Below are 20,608 nucleotides of genomic sequence, written 5' to 3' on the forward strand. Positions count from 1 at the left end.
CAGCTGCACACTCTGTTTCTACTTGCACTCATTTTTTTCCCAGTGCTAGTGTTTTACTGACATTCAAAGGCTTTAAAAGTCAGTAAAGTACTCTGCAGTCCTAAATGTTTTTTTTTGTAACTGGTAGTAGTACAAGCACGTGATAAAGCTTCATGTTGCACAAAGAATTATTAAACAGGTCTCACAGATCATAAACTTTACTGTGTGTTCTTGACATGGATGTCATGCTGACTTTCACCTCTCAGACTTCACTCTCAAGGTATACTTCTTGGTATCCATATCCATATCTGGAACACATAATAATTTGGTTATGATCGGAGACCCGAACATAATCCTCTATGTGCGGGATACCTTTTTTTAATAAAATGACAAGATTTGCAATGAAAAGTTAGTGTAAAATAAGCTAAACAGAAAATGTTCTGCAACAAAGATGTGTAAACAAAGCTAAGAAATCAATACATTTGCTTACCTGTCAGCATATTTTAAATATCTTTATTAAATTATTATAGCGGCACATACATTGACAGAAAAAGAAAACAAATCATATTAACATTTTTTCATTCTTTATTCATTATATTTGTTATGTTTTCTTTTTTTATAACTATTGCCATTTGCTCTAGTGTTATATAAATTGCTCAATTACTGCATTCCCTTAAATCGCACTCTTCTTCCAGTACATTATTCTGCCATGTATTGCTCCCACAAATTCCAGTTATTTCTATGGAATTTACTCCTTCTCTTTTCTAATGCTAACACTTCCAGTTCTTTTTCTCTTTAACTATATTCAATACTTCAATTTACAGTCACTTTAGATTTTGATTTCCATGTTCTAGTAATTGATTTTTTGGCAGTCAATAGCATTAAACTTTATAAGACCTTACTATGTCTAGGCAATTTTGATCTTGTGTGCCAGCTCCAAATAATAATTTCTTTAGTTACAGCCATTTGCTTCCCCAATATTTCTGACAGAGTACTCTGTATGGAAGTTTTAAAATATGCCAACTCAGTACACTCCCTAAAAACATCTTCCAAGTTACCTCTTTCGCATCACACCCCCTAACTCTCTGAGGAAACATTCTTTAAATTCTGCTTGGTGTATAAGAGTACCTGTACAAACACTTCCAAGCAAAAATTCAAAACCTTCTGGACTTTAATGCATACTTGTGAGCTATAAAGATGTCCTTCCAGTGTTCCTTTGTGAATTGCTCTACCAGTTTCTCTTCTAATCTCCTGACAGATTCTTAAAATAATCATGTAATATTTTACATTCCCTACTAATTAACCTTTAACAGTAGCTTTTGTTCTATACTCAACTAAGAACTTTACCAGAGATGATCTTTTACTTTGGACTCCGCTATCCCTTTCTCTTTGCCTGTTCCCTGATACCAGTCGCTAGTTCATAGGTTCATACTAGGCTATCTGCCCTAGGGCATTTACAAGCCTAGCCAGAGTGTGTTTGGCTTTCGCCACCCATTTTAAATGAATTTTGCTATGCCCTTTTTCGAGGTTAGTGTACTCTGCCTCTAACAGTGACACAGAAGTGATACCTGGGTTAAATCTACGATCTCCCATCCACTCATCAAGATTCCTCTTGAAGAGAGTCAATGAGGGACTCTGCCTAACCTGGACTGGGATTTTATTCCAGAGTGAAGGGAGCCTCTGCGTTATGAATCTGTCCCAACAGCATGTCCTATTTATTTCAGTGATGAGGTTCAAGTCTCTCGAGTGCGTAGCTCGATGGGATTTGGATTTTCTGAGGTGCAGCATGTCCATTAATTCCGGGTTGGACATGGCTTTATACATCAGGCACAGATCGCCTCTGAGCAGGCAGTATGCCACTGAGTAGAGCTGGAGTTTCTTTAACCGGGCAGCATATGGCATCTGTTTGAGCCCTTTGATCCTCTTGGTGTGGTACTTTTGGGGTCTTTCCAGTTGCTGCAGGTGTCTGGTAAGGTACATCCCAAAATGGGCATTGTACTCAATTATGGGCCTGATGAGGGATGAGTAAAGAGGCACGATGACCTCCCCTGATCTAGATGTGAACCCCTTCATGATTAGGTGGGCTATATAAAATGTTTTTCTAACCACTTTGGCCATGTGGTTGCCGAATGAGAGATTGCTATCAACTTGGGTCCCCAGGTCCCTAATTACTTCTTCCGTGCTTAATGGATTACCACCTATGTGGTAATTTGTGGGCACTTTGTTTTTGCCAAAGGGGATGACTATACACTTTTTGGCATTTAGCTTGAGGCCATGGCTCTGGCTCCAGTTGTCTGTTTCTATGAGGCCCTTTTGTAGGATGCTTGTGTCGGCTGGAGAGTCGATTATGGTGCCCAGTTTGCAGTCATCTGCGAACTTGGTCAGCCACAGTCCTTCCGTGTTGGCCTTTACCTCCAAGAAATATATACCGAACAAGAGAAGTCCCAGGACTGAGCCTTTTGGGACACCACTTGTAACTGGTTTGGAGTCTGACATGGTTCCAGCAATTCTAACCATGTGGGTTCTGTCCTTGAGCCAGTTTGCAACCCATCTAGTGACATAGGGGGTTTATATTTAAGCTGGTGAGCTTATCTATAATGCCCGAGTGGGGTAATGTATCGAAGGCTTTTGCGAGGCCCAGGTAGGCTGTGTGGACCACCTTCCCCTCGTCAATGACCTTGGTGACTGTTTCAAAGAAATCGACCAGGTTTAAGAGGCAGGATCTGCCCTTAACAAAGCCGAACTGGGCAGGATCCATTGTCTGTAGGTCCCCAATATCTTTATTTATGAGGTCCATGATGATCCTTTCCATAGCTTTGCAGACCAAGCTAGTCAGGCTTATGGGGCGATAGTTTCCAGGATCCGTTGAGTCACCACCTTTGTGGAGAGGGACCACTGTTGCTGTACGCCACTCTTTGGGTACATATCCTGTAGTAAGGCTGAGACTGAACAGTAGTTTTATGTTTGGGTTTAGTTGTTCTTGGAGTTCATGTAGGACGCAGCCCGGGACACCGTCTGGTCCCATTGATTTGGACAGGGCGACTCTTACCTGAGCATCTGAGATGTCAGGGGGGCAGCACTCTGCTGGGATAGATATTTGCCCTATTGGTGGGGAAGGGGGGGGAGAAGTTTGCGCTGAACCTGTCAGCTAGGATGTTTGGTGTATTTTTTGTCATTTTGTACTAATTCTGAGCATATCTGGGAATTCCCACCCAGGTTCCTAACATAACTAAAGAAAGCCTTGTGATTATCCTTAGTGTCCTGTTCAATTTTTCTCTCGAAGCTAGCCTTAGACGATTTTATGAGTGTCCATAGTTTTTTGCTAATACTGATCAGAGATGCCTTCCCTTTTTGGGATTTTGCTCTATCATGTTGTAGTTTCCTCCTTCTATTGTATAGTTTATTTATGGCTGGGGTCCACCAGACAGGACGCCTGCCTTTGGAGGATTGGGTCTTCATTTTATTTGGGATTGCATGATCCATGCATTCCTGAAGGTGTTCATAGAATGCATTTATAAAGGATTCTGCGGTCTGGGCCGTATTTTCCACAGGCCCGGGAGCTTTGAAGGATTCCACCTCAGTTTTGAGGAGTGTGAAATTTGCTTTAGAGAAGTTTTTCACTGTGGTTTTCTGGGCAGGGGCTGGGGTCGGGATGTGAATATCTAGTGAGATTAGCTTATGGTCTAATCTTACCAGTGAGGGATACACTTCTGGTCTGGAGCATAGAGTCCCCATGTTGGTGATGATCAGGTCCAGTATGTTTTCCCCTCTTCTGGGAGTGGTAACAAGTTGTTCCATAGCATTTGAGTTTATAAATTCTAGGAACCTTTGGGCTAGGGTGTTGGATCTAGAGTAATGCTCCCAGTCAATGTTTGGGTAGTTGAAGTCGCCCAATATAATGGTGTTTGGAGAGACCTTCATATTTTCCAGTGTTCTCAGGAAGGCCGAGTGAGGTTCCTGGGTTTGGGAGGGTGGTCTGTAGCAGGCTACAAACTGGAAGGCAGTTTTACCCACTGTTAGTTGCACATGGATAGTCTCTGATGCTTCGTACTGTGCCACCAACCTGGAGGTGTGGGTATCTTTGACGAATATTGATACTCCCCCTCCTTTTGTGGTTCAGTCCAACTTTTGGGGCTGAAAAACATGGTATGAGGTATAACTTGGTAGTGCTGGGCTGCTCTCGGCAGCCTTGATCTAGGTTTCTGTTACTGCACAGATATCGATGTTCTCCATGCTAAGGAGAGTTTTGAGTGTGTGCTTCTTGAGGTTTAGACTTCTGGCATTGAGTAGCATTACTCTTACCTATGGAGGTGGGTTTGTCTTTTGAGCCTTGCCTAAAAAAGGCACTATGGGGGTGGCAAGAGCCTTTGCCAATATCCAAAAGCCCAGGGGTGACAGGTGCAAGCCGTCCCTAGCGAAGCATCGTGGCTTGTCAAGCATGTCATCCCAGGCTGACAGGCATTGGATCCCCTTTGAATGACACCAATACTTAAGCCAATTGTTGAAATGGATCATCTTGTCTTCATATTGTGGCATCATTCTTGGTGAGGGTAAGATGCTACTCAAGGTCAGGGTCATACCGGCCTGGGCTACATGCTCAGAGAGTTCCTCTATGTCTCTTTTCATGTAGTCCAGGGAGGTACATCTCAGGTCATTCACACCAGCATGGACAATGACTGAGTCATATTTGTACTTGCCTTGGAGTGACCTGAGTGCTTTTGTTATGTGGTGGATCCTAGCGCCTGACAAGCAGCTCACCGTGACCTTCTCCTTGTTCAGCCTGGTGAGAGGGACGTCAGTGTGCCTGACAATACAGTCACCTATTACAAGTGTATCACGTGTGTTGTTTAGCCTTAAGGGCTGTGACTGTTCGGCACACTGGCTTTGTGAGCTATGCGTTGCACGTGTTTTGTTTTGGGGTAGCGGTTGCTTGGGTGTCTGCTTTGGAGGTCTCTGCTGCTTAGGCAGATTATTATTTAGAGCCTCTGAGTATGTTTTTGTGTGTTTATGTGTTTGGTTTGCTGTCGTGGTAGGTCTATGTGAGACTGGAATTGTAGTGAGTGTGGTTTCCTTCTCCTCCTGACTGGTTACGCCAGTACTGAGTTGAGAGAGCTTACCCTCCAGTTTGGCTATATAGTTGCATCTCTCACATGTGTTGGAATTTGTTGGGAGGAGGAGAGGGTTGTCTGTGTACATGAGGCAGTTGTAACATTGCCTCAAGATTCCCAGATTCACCAGCTGGACCAGAGAGGAGATTGACAACTGACCTTTGGACATGCTAGAATAGTATTGGGAATTCCTTTATAATTGAAAAAAGGGACAATGGGGAACAAGGTACTCAAGGGGAGTTTGTGAGGGTGCAGTGCTTTTAATTTTTTAGTACTGACTTATATAATTGCTTTAGTGAGCACGTGCCAGGCTTTAGAGTAGGAATAGGGTGTTTATTATGAGAACTAGATCAGTTCTAAGGGAAAAAATGAAGAGCAGACTTTGTGGAGCCGAGAATGGTTTAAACCCAATTAAGCAGAGTTGCCCGATGCTGCGCTATGCGCAAAATCGTGCAAAGCCACGCTAAAGCGGGTTTTATACAGGGGGACTTGAAAGAGCTAAAAACTGGCCCAAAATGGCCAACAGACTACCAGTTTCTTGTGCTGGGAACACTCCTCCAGGGATAGATAGGCTGCCCTAAGCTCCCCACTGCCACTGGTGAACAAAGAACCCTCCTTTTGTCCAAGAAAGGAAATTGGCAACACAGGAACTTTCCAAAAGTCCAGAATACAGCAAAGCCTGTATTTGGACTACTCTAGGACAGGAAAGACAGGAAACAAGGATAATTTTTTTTTCTTTTTTGGAACAAACAGCAGGAAAATGCAATAAATATGTAACACAGGCTAGCGCACTTGAGTGTGTAGCCTACACAGGTAAATGCAACAGATTCTTAAGAGTAGAGTAGTTAAGCTCTAATCTGCAGTCCAAACTTCTGCTTGCCCTCATCCCATTCTCTAGTTATTTGCTTCCAATAACATGGTTCCTTTACCAATTTTCACCAGTAAATTTCAGCTCCCACTTGCCTGATTTCTATACCCCAACTTGCAGTCATCCCTACTGGCAAAATCGCCTTTCTAGATTCATGTGCTGAATTATGTCTTATAATACCTTCTACAACTTTATGAATTTAATATTCTGCATGGTTGTTGTTATTCTCCTTAAGAATTTGTGAATTGAAAATCTTACTCTCTCCTTATTTCTTGAACTCCCCCACTCACTTTGTCATTTTCCCTTTCCACTTTGATTTATAACCTTCTCCTTATGCTATGTATAACATGAGTCTTAACAATGTAGATCTAAAATATCAATAAAGATCAGGTACTCCTAAGCCACCTATATGGAGGATCAACTTATCCCACTTAACTCTCACTCTCCTAACCTTCCAAATAAATTCCTACAGCTCTTTATTAATTACTGTCTATGCCTTCTTTATCTGGTTGATAAAAATATGCTTAACCTGTATATAATACTAAACAAACTAAAAACATTTTCAGCGTATGTATTAAAAACATTTTCAGTGTATGTATCCTACTATCCACAGGCATAAAAAAGCTTCCAGTTTCTAAGATTTTGTATTATCTTTTGTATAATCTCTTCCCATATATCCTTAGCTGCTATAACAGAATCTCTTTTAATCTGTATACTTAAATATTTAGTTTTTCTGTATATTCACTAATTTTATATACTGTGAAGACCTGAAACTGTCTCAAAATGTGTCACAAAACTAGAATGTCCGTTTTTGGATTTTTCAAATACAAAATAATATCATTTTCAAATAAAGCCAATGTTTCTTGATTACCATAGCAATTATATCCTTGAATTTCTGAATCCCTTATTTTTGTTGCCAATTGCTCTAAATTTAAAGCAAACAATGAGGAAAAAGGGCACCCTTGCCTAGTTTCTCTATTCAAGCATGCCTTATCAGAGAGGAACCCTCCTACCTTAATTCTTATCTCAGATCTTTCAGATATCCTTCTAATTAACCCTATTACTCTATCAGGGAATGCAAGTGCTTCCATTTGCCTACTCCAAATCCCAGCTTACTCTATCAAATGCTTTCCCTGCATCAAGACCCACAAACAGCAGCAGTGTTTTTACTTCCCTCTGCATCATAATTGTTCTGTTAATGTTCTCAAATTTTTGCCTCTCCTCCACAAAAACCATATTAATGCACATCTTCTGTGCGATTCTCCTTATTCGGCAATACTTTAACCTTTGTCAGACCATCCAAATAATCATTACTTCTTACATGTATCTCTTTTTCATTTTTTCTACCCTGTTTTTAATCTCATTTTCATTTTATCCTCCTCACTAGCTATCCCTTTTGAAGAAATTTTTACCTTTTCTAATAACTCTGAAATTAATTTCTACAACCTATTCCTTACATTCTTATTTTAACAGATAAACAGGAAATCACCAGTGTCTCATTTTTACTTCATTATCTTGTATTTTATCTTAATTTTATCTTATTTTTATTGCTGCATGGTCTAAAACAGCTAATGGATGTGTGTGTCAAAGCTTTTAATTTAATCCACCTTTATGTTTTCCCTTCTAGGTTTCTTTGATACATTCTCACTATTGCAAATAAAGTTTCAGTCCTCATCCACAAATAATAGTCCCAGCTGAAAGCGGACTATTTCTCCCAAAATTTTTGGTGGATTATAAATACATGCCAGAGTAATACACCTCCCTTGCCAGTAGCCCCTTACTACCACAAATTTAAAATTATTATATATTCCCGCTTCTATCACTATTGGAATCTTTTTAGCAAATCCGTATTATTAGTCCAGTTTTCACTTGTGCTTGATATTCTGCTGAATATCCATCCAGATTTTTTTTTCTCTACACATTTTGTATGTTTATTTCCATCTAAATGTGACTCCTGCAACATTGCTATTTACACCCTACATTTCTGAATACAATTAAGTATTTTTTTCCTTTTTGCCCGTACCTGTAAGGCTATATACATTCAAAGATAATATGGACAAGCAGCCAGTATGAAAGAAAGGCCTTTTGAATGTGCATTTCCAGCTTTGTCAAACATGCACAAACTGCTTGGCAGGCTAACATTTCATACAGTTGTTTCCTCTCACCTCCATTTAAACGTATGTCACATTTTCAAAACGTTTTGGTTAAATGAAAACCCTCAAATAAAAAACTAAATATATTTTCATAACCCAACCATACTCTTTTAACTTAGAACAAACACACAAAACTATGTACATTTTCAACAAGTGACATTTAACCCTCCAGATAGAATCAACTGTCCAAAATCAATGGGGTCACAGACATCACCTAATCTAAAATTAATATTACCCTTGCTAAAGTGCATGTTACAGCCAGTGATCCTATTCACACTGATTGCTGGTTGTACATTGCTTATCTCTATCCCCCTCCCAGTTGTGAAAAACAACTCACATGGCTTTCAGAAAACATTAACTTTTAGGCCCAAGAAAAAGTGCACTGGCATCTTTAGATAAAACTAAATTGCACGATGTGTGCATTAAATTATCATATGTGATTGATATTTTATAATCTCTAGTTTATTCACCAATTTCAGTGTTGCTGACCTTCTTCCTGATCAACTCCATCTCCCATCACCAGACTCTGGTTCAAGTCTAAGGTACTCCTAATTCTTCTAGTCAACTACTGGCGTTTTCCTTTGGAACACTGGAAAAGGTTGAATTGTGTTATCAGAAGATTGAGAAAAGGAGTCAAGCCTCTGCCTGCTGGTCCAGTCTTTGCTGGATAAAGTTTTTTTTAATTCTTCCTTAGCCTGTTCTGCATCAGAAAAATGTCCTTGATCCTTTAGGAAAAATATATTCTAAAAACAGATGGATACAGCAGCTTGAATCTCACACCTGACTCTCAACACTCCATGATTACTGGAATAAATTTGTTTCTCTTCTGCTTAGTGTACAGTGAATAATCATTTTCTCCAAAGTTTAATACTTTTCCTTTCTGCCACACGTTTATTAGGATCAACTCGTTCTGCTGGTATGCTTCATTTACTTTAATAACCTCTTAGTGGATTTGATTTATTTTCCCTTTAAATTACTGGAAGCCCTCTCACGCACCAAAATTCAAACTTGAACTATATTTTACTGAACAGCTGCAGGACTCGCCCCGGGTCAGAGTTTTCTCCTCTTCCCTTCTGGCTGAGTTCATCTCAGGTTTTCCAAATTACTTCTTTGCTGGCATCCAGGCAGTGCAACTAATAGCCATTTACCCAGACAGCCAAATGGACACGCAGATAAAAAAGAACCAGTGTAACTGTGTAACAGTTTTGGTTTTCACACTGGAAGAGCTCAAGTCAATTTGTTGATCAGTGTGTAGCCATCTTGGAAGTACTTGTCAAAATATTAAGAATATTTGGAATACTCTGTTCAAAAAGTGGTACATTAAATGGCACACTGAATGGTATTTTGAAATGAAAAGCTGGAAAATGTTGTAAAGCACTAAACATTTATAAACATAAGGAGGTTGTTTCTGACTATTTTTAAATGGAGTATATGAAATTTATGTTAAAAAATAATGTTCAAATAAAAATGTTAAAAATAAAACAAAAAACAAAAGCTCCTCTGAGGATCATGAATATAAACAGAACAGGAAATAAATACATATTTAAGAAATGTCTGCTTGACTAGCAAACCTTAGGAAAGTCATATATTATGTTTAAGGAAAAAGAAATATATGTATGTTTATTTTTTCTACACTGAACTTCTTACAGAACTTCAGATGTACTGTATACATTTTGTTTCACTCTCACATACCACAAAACAACTGCCATCCACCTGAAGTACAAGTAACTCATACAATGAGACTTTAGCTTAACTCATATGAAAGACATCTTGTATAAACCCCTCTAATGATGTAATTCAGTGTTAGCACTGAATATGAATCTAGATGTCTGGTGAGGGAACATAAAATCCTTATGATTTTTCAGTATCAATGAAAAATGCAGAATCTGCTGAACTACAAATACTTGCTTGACTTTATGGAAAACACCAATTCTTGGAAGATAGGAAGCCTTTCTTAGTCCAGGAGAGAAGTATTGCATAGCTATTACACCAGGTTATAAGTAAAAAGAACCAGCTGGAATAGTGCATTTGCAAAGTGACTGACTAAACTATTGAATAAATTATTATTGTAGCCTGAAAAAAAATCATACTAAGAGAAAACAGCCTATCTAGATTAAAGGTCCCAACCAGTAAGCAGTCATTTTTCAAACAACTGAAGTACAACGTATATGAAAAAAAGGTCAGAGTTTCTAAGTGTATATGAATGTGTATCTCCCTTTCATATACCAGATGAATATACCCCATTTAGTAATTAATGGAATGCACTGGTGTAGTCCTGGCATGGAAACCTATACTGCAACCACTTACACTAAAATTAATTAAAACAGTCTTACTAGCAAAGCTGTAACAAAAGTCAAACTGTAGTAAATAAGTAAGATAACATTCACCTGTGGTTTCTTCTCTTTACTCTGCACTGGGTGTGTAAAATATGACAACGATACAGATGCATCAGCTCGTGGCACTGTCCAAATGTACACCAGGCCATTCTGACAACCCCTGAAAAAAAAGTGAAAAGAGAGGCCATAATCCCACAGAAAGGCAAGTCAATTTACCTTAATACCCTTTATGCATAGGACCATCTTTCTGTACACTAAGTTGCAGAAACAGACTCTTCTGTGTGGAATAGCTAAATAACAGCTATGCAACCCAGGTGAGCATATTTTTATAGTCAAAATTCTTTAAAATTTATACTTTTAGTTTTTACATTTCTAAAATGTATTTGTAATGCTGTGATTTAATCCTGTCAAGCTACAGCCAGATGTCAAATGATGAAGCCTTAGTATTAGTCTGTGTGCAAGTTTTCTTACATAGCCCCTCATCTAAACCTACAGTGTAGGATACTCTTTCCTAACTAAAACTAAAGTAAATGAAACATCTGAGATGGCTAGTATAATGCACACTGTGGTTGAGACAAAGAAATAAGGATATCAGAGCAGAAGCTAAAGTAGACTTGACTACAGAGAAAGTCAAGGAAACAGTTTATGGTGTTTCAGTCATATGCGTGGGGAATGAGATGATGATTTGGTGGAGGAGGACTGAGAGAGAAATGAAGGAGGTAACAGGTGATAAAAATGTCTAACCAAGAGAAGAATGGATTCAGTGAGAGCAAACCTGCAACAGTTGGACATAAATGTTGAAGAATACAGAAGAGTGGCTCTAAATCAGTAGAGATTGTGGTAGGTGATGTTACACCTTTACCCCATGCAAAAATAGAAGAAGGGGTATTATGATGATGATGACTCCTCCTTTCTTTTACTTCATCAGAAAATACATACCAGAACAGGGATTCAAGAGGCCACTCATTTTGGAAGGGAATGGAAGGAGGATGTTGCAGTCATCTGAAATATGTACATATATAAATACAATATTTTAAATATTTTATTTTATGGTTAGTACTTTCTACTGTGGAGGTATTACACGCTTCAGAATAGTGCGACTTCCACACACTATAAGCATTAACCTGACTGTTCATAAAGTCACAGCTATATCATACAAGTCCAGAAAGTAAATTAGGAATAAAAGTACTGCAGCAGATGAAGGGCTCAACAGCTCTCTTAGCATGCCAAAATGTAAATCCTTTCCATTTAGCAGAGTGAATGTTACCATCAGATGGCCTTTCTGAGTGTTTTTAAACAGAAAAATGAGGATGGCAGTAACAACATTTAAACCCTTAATAAGATAAGACACTATAATCTGCTCCACTACTTACTTAACTGGGAACTTAAACATTTATTTCAAGGGAATCTTCTTTTTCCTGGTTATCAGGTTATCAGAAGCAACGGGGAAGGGGGAGGGTGGAAGATATGTAACTGTCAACTACTAATGTTTAAATGTGCTGGGTTTGTCTGGTCTTACACAGTGTCCCATAAATCATTAAAGATGAATAAAGACGGCATAGAGACAATGTTCTATCCACCAAAAAAGCGTCCTCTAGAACCAAGGTACTTAAAGCAGTATTTCAGTAAACAACAATGCACATGGAATGCAAATTATTATTTTCTCTGAGTTCCATCATCTGACAAACTATCTTCAAAATGTATCCATGCTAAGGATCGTACTGGAAGCTTCAAACACTATTCTCCTTGTGACAACCCACCACTACCAACCAATATGTGAAAGTGGATATCCCACCTCTGGGCCAGTAGTCAAGCAGCCTCAATCCTCACCAATGGCACATGTGGGGGGATGTTCACTGGGAGAATAACAGGTACACACACACACAATATTTCCAGATGCAGCTCTCTGCATCAAGTGCAATTTCCCTTAAGAGCCCACCGAGAAAACAGTCAGTCCGGGGATGGTTTCTCTCTCTTTCTCCAGATCAGCACATATATGTATTGGCACAGCTACAGAGTTGAGAGCTCAGCTGAGTGTCTGAGCCAATGCCGCTAGCACCCTCCCTGTCCAACCAGTGCATTATGCCCCTGCCCATGTAGCTCACACACACACACACTCTGAGATTTGATTTACACACACACCTGGGAAAGGCTGGCACAGGTTTACCAGCTATGCCGCCTTTTACCCAGACTATAAGGTAGTTATGACTGCAGGCAGACACTTGCCACCTACCTTATGCCTCTTTCAAGGGTACCCAATACACTGAGTGAAATTAATATTAATACAAATGGTAGTGTGACCAAGAGCAAAGCTATTAGGAGTGGCCCACACAGTGTCATCAAATAAATATGCAAGTACTCTCAAAACTTAAATATTTCTACAAAGATCAGCCACAATGAAAGGCTTAAATATATTTAATAATACATAATAAAAGGACAAGACAATACTAAATATATATATATATATATGTATTCACAGTGACATCAGAATTTACAATTACAGTAAATATTTAAAAAAACATTGAAGGACAAGTTCCAGCAAATAAAGAAAAACAATATCTAAACTAAGCTACACTATACTTCTGACTGAATCTAAGAGAATTATACTATTCCCTAGTAACTTACTAGAGCAAGGCAGATGATGTGGTAAATGGTTCTTCTTCTACTTGTTATCAGGTTCAAGACAGAATGCAGAATGCTCTGTCTCACTAAGAGACTTCTCAAAACAATATCTAAAATGTTACTGATGGGATAGCTTGCAGAATGACAATTTCTGGTAATCTGACTTCTAGTTCTCAGATAAAACCTCCATTGCTGGCAGCTGACAGTATTTAGCACCTATTTGTAAAAATTCACACACAATGGCTTTTGCTCAGATCTTTAGCAGGTGCTGAAAGTAATAAAATAATTGCATACCTCCACACTTCGAGAGAGTAATTAGTTCCCCCCAAAGACAATACAGAAAACTCCCTAGTACAGATTGTGTCTCTTGGTGCATTGAATCCTGTCAGATAGCATCCTTATTGTCTAGCTTATAAAGTGATTTAATTTCAGATATAAAAATTTAAACAATTAAACAAACTAGGAACAGTGAAAACCAACAAAAAAAATCCAACAAGGTTCCACAAGTCCACAAGTCACAAGGTAAAATCCAAGTACTTTGAGAATAAAATTTATTGTGAATGCTTTTGCTCACATAAATTGCATGAACTTCTTCAGACATTCTGAAATTCCATCAGGCAATCCTTAAATAGCATATTCAGTTATTACATCACAAAACCCTCCTAATCTTATTACGTGTCATTAATATAAAATACATTTAAATTTTCTTATTTAAAAACATATCCTATTACTAAATTAATAAATAAGTTACCCATGTTATGTTTGCACTATACTCAGATTCAAAATACTTGTATTTCACAATTTTCCTTACCTAACTAAAGATTTTAATTTTAAAATACATTTAAGAGAACAGTGGTCACTTAAACCAGGGCATGAATAGGCACTAAGTTTTAATTGCCATAAAAGTTCTCTCTCCTCAAGCGTTAATGCCCAAGGTCTCCCCCTGGCATTTGCTTTCACTTGTTCAATTATTAAATAAAGAAAATTGTGGTTTGGCTCATTCTTAATATGCCTTGCAAGAGCATTTGTACAATTTTGTTTATTTATAGCATACTGGTGTTCATATATTCTTTGTTTAAAGTGTCGCTCTGTCTTACCTATATAAAAACAGTTGCAATGTTGGCAAGCAGCAAGATATATGACACCTTTTGTATATCATATATCTGAGACCATAAAAAATGTTCCCTCCTGAATGTATCTACAGTGGGTACATCTCCCACATTTTCTCATTCCTTTATTAGGGGTGTATGGTTTATTATTCCTTTTCTAAGATGGACTTAATGTTAGGCCCCCTTCTAAATGCAATTCTCAGTTTCAAACCTGGTTTGTTCCTTACGGATATGTCATCATTGATTAAGGCCCAATTTTTATTCAAAATGTCCCTCAATATATTAGCATCTTTTGAGAATATTGTAGTAAAACTGACAGTATAATCAGGTTGTTCAACAATACTCATAGGTTGCGCAGTAACTTCCTGATCTACCCCATAGACGTAAGTGTTCTTGTTAAGGATGGGTTTAAAATACCCAGTTGACCATTTCTTCTCAACTTCCCCTATGATGTCCTCCAATAAATCCAGGAGATATCCCCTTTTGAGAAACATGTTTTTCAGATTCCAACATTCAGATTCAAAATCATCCCTTAAAGTGATCATTTTTACCACCCTCACTAGCTGTCCTTTAACAACAGCTCTTTTCTGGTACATAGGGTGGCTACTGTAGAAATGTAATAAACCATTAGAATATGTGGGTTTCTTACATATTCTAGCAATATACCTGTTGTTCTCCAAGTCTTTGGTTAATAGGATGTCCAAATATGATATTTCCTTAACATCAAATTGGGAAATAAACTTTAAAAATGGTGTCATATGGGCCAATTCCACCATAAAAAGATTAACTACTTCTTGATCCCCCTTAAATAACAGGAACATATCGTCCAGGTACCTAGTGTACCAGGATACATTGTTTTTAAATATTTGATTCTGAAATAGGAACTGTTTTTTCCAATATGCCATAACGGTGTTTGCAAAACTACCCCCACAAAGGGACCCCATAGCTACCCCACTCTCTTGTAAACAGTATTCTTTATCGAACATAAAGAAATTATTATTCAAAATGAGATCTAATAATCTCTCAATTAGGGTTATGTCACCCGCTTGGCCCCCTTTTGCCAGGAGTAATTCTGTAACCCAATCTATCCCAGTTCCGTGGGGGATTACGGTGTACAAATCTTTCAAGAAATTGTTCTCTGGAGGGAAATTCTAACTCATTTAGTGCCTGTAAAATGCTCCAAGAGTCTTTGCATATTTGTGATTCTGATTTTAGGTAATATTTCAATTTACTCTCAACAAATTTGGCACAGACATATGTTATACTGTTCCTACTGTCCGCTACGGGCCATAATGGGGGGGGGGGGGCTTCTCAAGCTCTTTGTGGATCTTGGAGATCCTAAAGATAACAGAGGCTAATGGGGCTGTAATAATTGTATACGTCCAAGTTAATATAGCCTTCTAAAAATAAGTAATTGATAGTAATTCTGACCTGTTGGTATGCTCCATTCAGTTTGTTAACTGACACTTTACCATAAGCTTCACTGTTAAGGATAACTTTCATTCTATGAATATATTCCTCCTCGTCCATAAAAATTAAACCAACTCCTTTATTATGCCGCATGACCCTGGTACTAGTAACATAACATGACTAACAGTTCAGAATTGCCATGAATTACTTTTGCAGGAGTTTAGTGGTATGACAGCCTCATTCCAATATATCTCACACACAGACACACACACACACACACACACACACACACACACACACACACACACACACACACACACACACACACACACACACGCCAGCTAAACTCACTGGCACTTACCACTTAACACGATATCACCTACTGACAGTAATGGGTAAATGTGAACTTTTGGCTAAGTTAATTGACTACGATGACCAAGCTAACTTATGCAGCTAAGCAATTCTCTAAATCAACTGGATACGTAAATGCTATATCATAGGCATTTCTTGAGCAGAGCACATGACTAATCAGCATAAACCACACCCCCAGAACACCTCATTACAATATGGGTCAGCTAAGGAGACTGCCCACCAAACTGATCTTACAGACTATGTAGGATCACTGCAGTCGGCCTGTCTCTGAATCAGAAAGGGCCTTTGCCAGTGTAGCAGTCCATATTAGAGCTTACCATTGGTAGCAGCCCTTTCTGAGTCCTGACCAGTACTGCTAAAGTTAGCATATGTTTATCAAAGTTTACAGTGATATCTAGTCAGCAAGGTAGTTTAATGGTCAAGGATTTTACTGAAATGAGAAGTGATTTGGATGCTAGGCAGATTGATCTTGTTGTATTTCTCCTTGAGATGGTTTTGGATAATAACATTTTTAAATTTGACAATAGGTATTACCACCAGAGGAATGGCTTAGCTATGGGCACACCTTGTGCTAATAGCTACACCAATGTAATAGGGACTGATAATATCTAAGGGTATGTGTGGTGCCCGTCAGCTTAAGAAGGGTTTTGGGAGACCTTATTTTATGACCGTTACCTGAGACCCACATAAACAAGTTGGAAGGGACAACACCTTAAGAGTCCCTATGACTTTTTCCAGTGACATAAATAAAGTCACTGATGTAATTAAAAAGAATTGGCATATTATAACTTCTGATTCATTGATTGAAGCATTAGCTGGTACATCTCCTAAGTTCTATTGCAGGAATATGATGAATTTAAAGAGTTTGTTGCGTTATCCAGACAAGTTGGAATAGGGGCAAAAGGGATAGGGTACTACAAATGTGGCACTTGTAATTTCTGTCAGTATGTCAGAGAGGGTAACGAGTTTGTCCATCCACAGACAGGGAAGAAATATTTCTTTAAATGTTATGGCTCACTGTGAGACCATGAACATTGTTTATTTAGCTAACTGTGAGCAATGCAGCTCATCTTATGTTGGCAAAACTAATCATCGGTTTTGTGAACGCATTAAGAACCACATATATTGTATTAATAAAGGTAATACTGCCAATGTCTTAGCTAAACATGTTCAGATGCAAGGTAATGCACACAGGTTTTCTTATACTGTGTTAGATGTTATATATGAGAATGCTAGGTTAGGCAACATTGAAAATGAAACAGAGAGATGTGAAGCAAGATGGATAGCCAAACTACGTTCTCATATGGGGTTAGGCTTAAATTAATTTGCACCCTTGAAACCTGTTTTAAAAGTCAGAAGAAGAAGGAAAAAGTAATGTACACCTCCCTTTGCTGGGTTCACTTCTTCAGTGAGTTTAGCTTTATCTATTTAATTGTTTTACTAGTTTGTGTATTATGACGTTGTTATATAAATTTTCAGTGAAAATGCTGTTTTATTAGGGTCTGAAGAAGCTATGATTCCATAGTAAAAGCGCTTACCAGTTTGTATCTGTATTACACATGGATTTATTTTACCTGCTGCCTGCTGTTTGCTGCCTAGTTTACCTTTGATATTTTGAATTATGACTCCTGTGTTTTCACACTTGGATTTATTTTACCTGTTGCCTGCTGTTTGCTGCCTACTTTACCTTTGGATATTTTGAACTGTGACTGCTGGTGTTTCAACACAGGTGCTTTTTTCTGTACTCTTTTTTTATCTTTGAATCATGATAGTCAAGTTAATAAAGTTACATTATAGGATTCCTAAAAAATGCATATTAAAGACAGAATGGGAAGATGGGCTAGTAATGAGTTGAAAAGCTTTCCCTTAAAATGTCAATGAACCTCATATGAACGTGTCTATATTCTCCTCCTTTGACAAACTGGCCAGCATTTTTAGCTTTTCCTTATCTTCATTACATCTTCAGGATTATTACATTCTTAGAACTGAGAAACACTGTAAAAAAAAACAAATCAGACTAGACAAACAAAAATACTATAGTGAAATTCAAACTAAGCACAATACCAACTCACAAAAGCTCTGGGCCGCTATAAACAGTATTCTCCAACCAGGTAAATTGCCAACTCCTCATTCAAGCATAGACACCTATAAACACAGCCACTTAATTCAATGAGTTCTTTACCAACTCTATATTAAGCTGTCAACAGACCCACCCTCCTCAACTCCCACTATACTATAACCCATCAAATAACGCCAGCTCCTTCATACTTCAACCTGTACCAATTTACACCCTCTATAGACATCTAACCAAACTTAAAATAACCACCCTAGCAGTAGACAAACTACCTGCCAAATTCCTACAAATAGCTGCCAAAGCCATTTCCTACCCAGTCTCTATAATCATTAACAGATCAATCTCAGAACAAAAGGTGCCACTTCAATGGAAAATCTCCTACATTATGCCAATACACTATAGGGGGCACCTCCACTGACCTAACAAACTAATGTCCTATAGCTATACTTTCCTCACTGGCTAAAATACTGTAAAAATGTATCCACACCCAGATCATTACATATCTCCTCCCCAACAATCTTCTTGCTGAAACTCAGCATGGATTCTGCCCCAATCATAGCACTACCATGGCACTCGTCCATTTTAGTTGTTGTTGTCTTTCGGCTTTTCCCGGTTAGGTGTCGCCACAGCGGAACTCCGGTCCGCTAATGATTGGCAGTAGATTTTCATGAACGCTGATGCACTCGTCCATTTTAGTAACCTAGTAAATATCCAAGGCAACAACAGCCAGCTAGTGTCTGCAGTTTTCCTTGACTTATCAAAGGCATCTGATATTGTCTCCCATACAAAACGTCTAACATCACTCTCAGAATTAAAACTAACTACCCCCACTCTATTATGGTTTCAAGACTAACTCTCACAATGCCAACATGTTGTTCAGTGGAAAAACTCCTTCCCCCCTGCTTCCTGTAAAACTAGTACCACCCCAGGGAAATTTTAGGACCCCTACTTTTCACTATATTTACAAATAATCTTCACAAAGCCACCCCTCTAGCAAACCTGGTTCAATACGCTGATGACTCCACCTTAATCTGCTCTGCCCCCACCCTCCAACAACTTCACAGCAAGAACCAAGAAGCCTTTATATCCATTGAAACCTGGCTAACAAACTCCCAGCTAATACTAAATCCTAAAAAGACCCAACTTATGCTATTCCATCCTTCCAAAGAGCAGTACCTACTCCCCCATCCTCTATTTCTGCTTTAGATAATACCCCATCTCCCCGTCACACAAACCAAAATACTAGGAGTCATTATTGACAATAATATGAAATTTGACAAACACATAGCTCATACAATAACCAAAGTCAACAAAAAACTAGGTACTCTACAGATGTAAAAACTTCCTAATCAGCAACAGTACAATTGCCCTAGCTCATACCTATCTTCTCTCTACCTTACTGTATGCTTCTCCTGTACTAATTAATCTAAACAAGAGTGATTTAAACAAGCTATCAGTAAGCTACAACAAAATAGCAAAATTCGTCACAAACTTCTCCTTCTGCACCCACCACTGTCAAGCCCTAAAACAGCTTTCCTGGCTGGAACTCCCTAACACTTTAGCTCTAAACCAACTTCTTCTAGCTCACCAAATACTGTACCAACCTGACAAAACTCCAGCCTTACAAGACCTGATCACCCTCTACTCCAATAACCAAGAACTTAGATCCACTAAGAAGGCACTAACCGTAAACTCCAAAAGCCATTACAGCTCTGGTGACTCCCTGTATTCTAGCAATGTTGCCAAGACTTGGAACTCCCTACCACTACAAATCAGGGTACAACCTAACAAAACCTTCTTCAAAAAAAACAGCTTATTTCCCAACTAAACAATTCCTGGACATGCAACTGCCTAGCACCTGGCTGACATATTCTAACACCTTTCCCCCACACACTATCCAACCACCTTTTTAAAACTCCCACAGGTGCACTATATTTATTATCACACGTTACTTACCAACTCACTGCCACCTACTCCCCACTGTCCCATCTATACCCACTAACTCTTCACCTAGACTAAGTTGAAAAGCTTTCCTTTAAAATGTCAATGAATCTCAAATTAACTTGTCTATATTCTCCTTTGACAAACTGGCTAGTATTTTTAGTTTTTCCTTCCTTCTCTTATCTTCATTACATCTTCATGATTATCTCTACTAAACATACTGTACAAACAACAATCATATGTTACAACCTGCTATACTTAATTGTATGTCTAAACCACTATGCTTATGTAAATATCTTATGAAATAATATGTCATTCAAAGGGGATCCAGTATCTGTCTGCCTGGGACGACATGACTGACAGACCACGATGCTTTAACAGAGATGGTCTGCACCTGTCGCCCCTGGGATTCAGGTTACTTGCTAAGGCTCTTGCCACCCGTATAGTGCCTTTTTTAGGCAAAGTTCAAAGGACAAAACCACCACCGTAACAGGTACAAGCATGTAAAATATGAAGGTAATGCTACTCAATGCTAGAATTCTAAACCTCAAAATGCACTCTCTCGAGGCACTCCTAAAAATGGAGAACATCGATATCTGTGCAGTAACTGAGACCTGGTTCAAGGCTCCAGAGAGC

General features: G+C 38.6%; 1 protein-coding gene across 1 annotated transcript in view; it reads right to left on the bottom strand.

The window, feature by feature from the left end:
* Nucleotides 1-20,608, bottom strand: part of LOC122815150 (probable E3 ubiquitin-protein ligase HERC1) — a 5,886,073-nt gene that overhangs the window by 1,531,527 nt on the left and 4,333,938 nt on the right. Inside the window, exon 57 of the mRNA XM_044087407.1 lies at nucleotides 10,496-10,604. Within this exon, the coding sequence (XP_043943342.1) occupies nucleotides 10,496-10,604 (109 nt within the window). The remainder of the gene's footprint in view (nucleotides 1-10,495; nucleotides 10,605-20,608) is intronic.

The sequence above is a fragment of the Protopterus annectens genome, chromosome 1.part1, assembly GCF_019279795.1.
Source record: "Protopterus annectens isolate FY-2018-M chromosome 1.part1, PAN1.0, whole genome shotgun sequence".
Classification (NCBI taxonomy): domain Eukaryota; kingdom Metazoa; phylum Chordata; order Ceratodontiformes; family Protopteridae; genus Protopterus; species Protopterus annectens.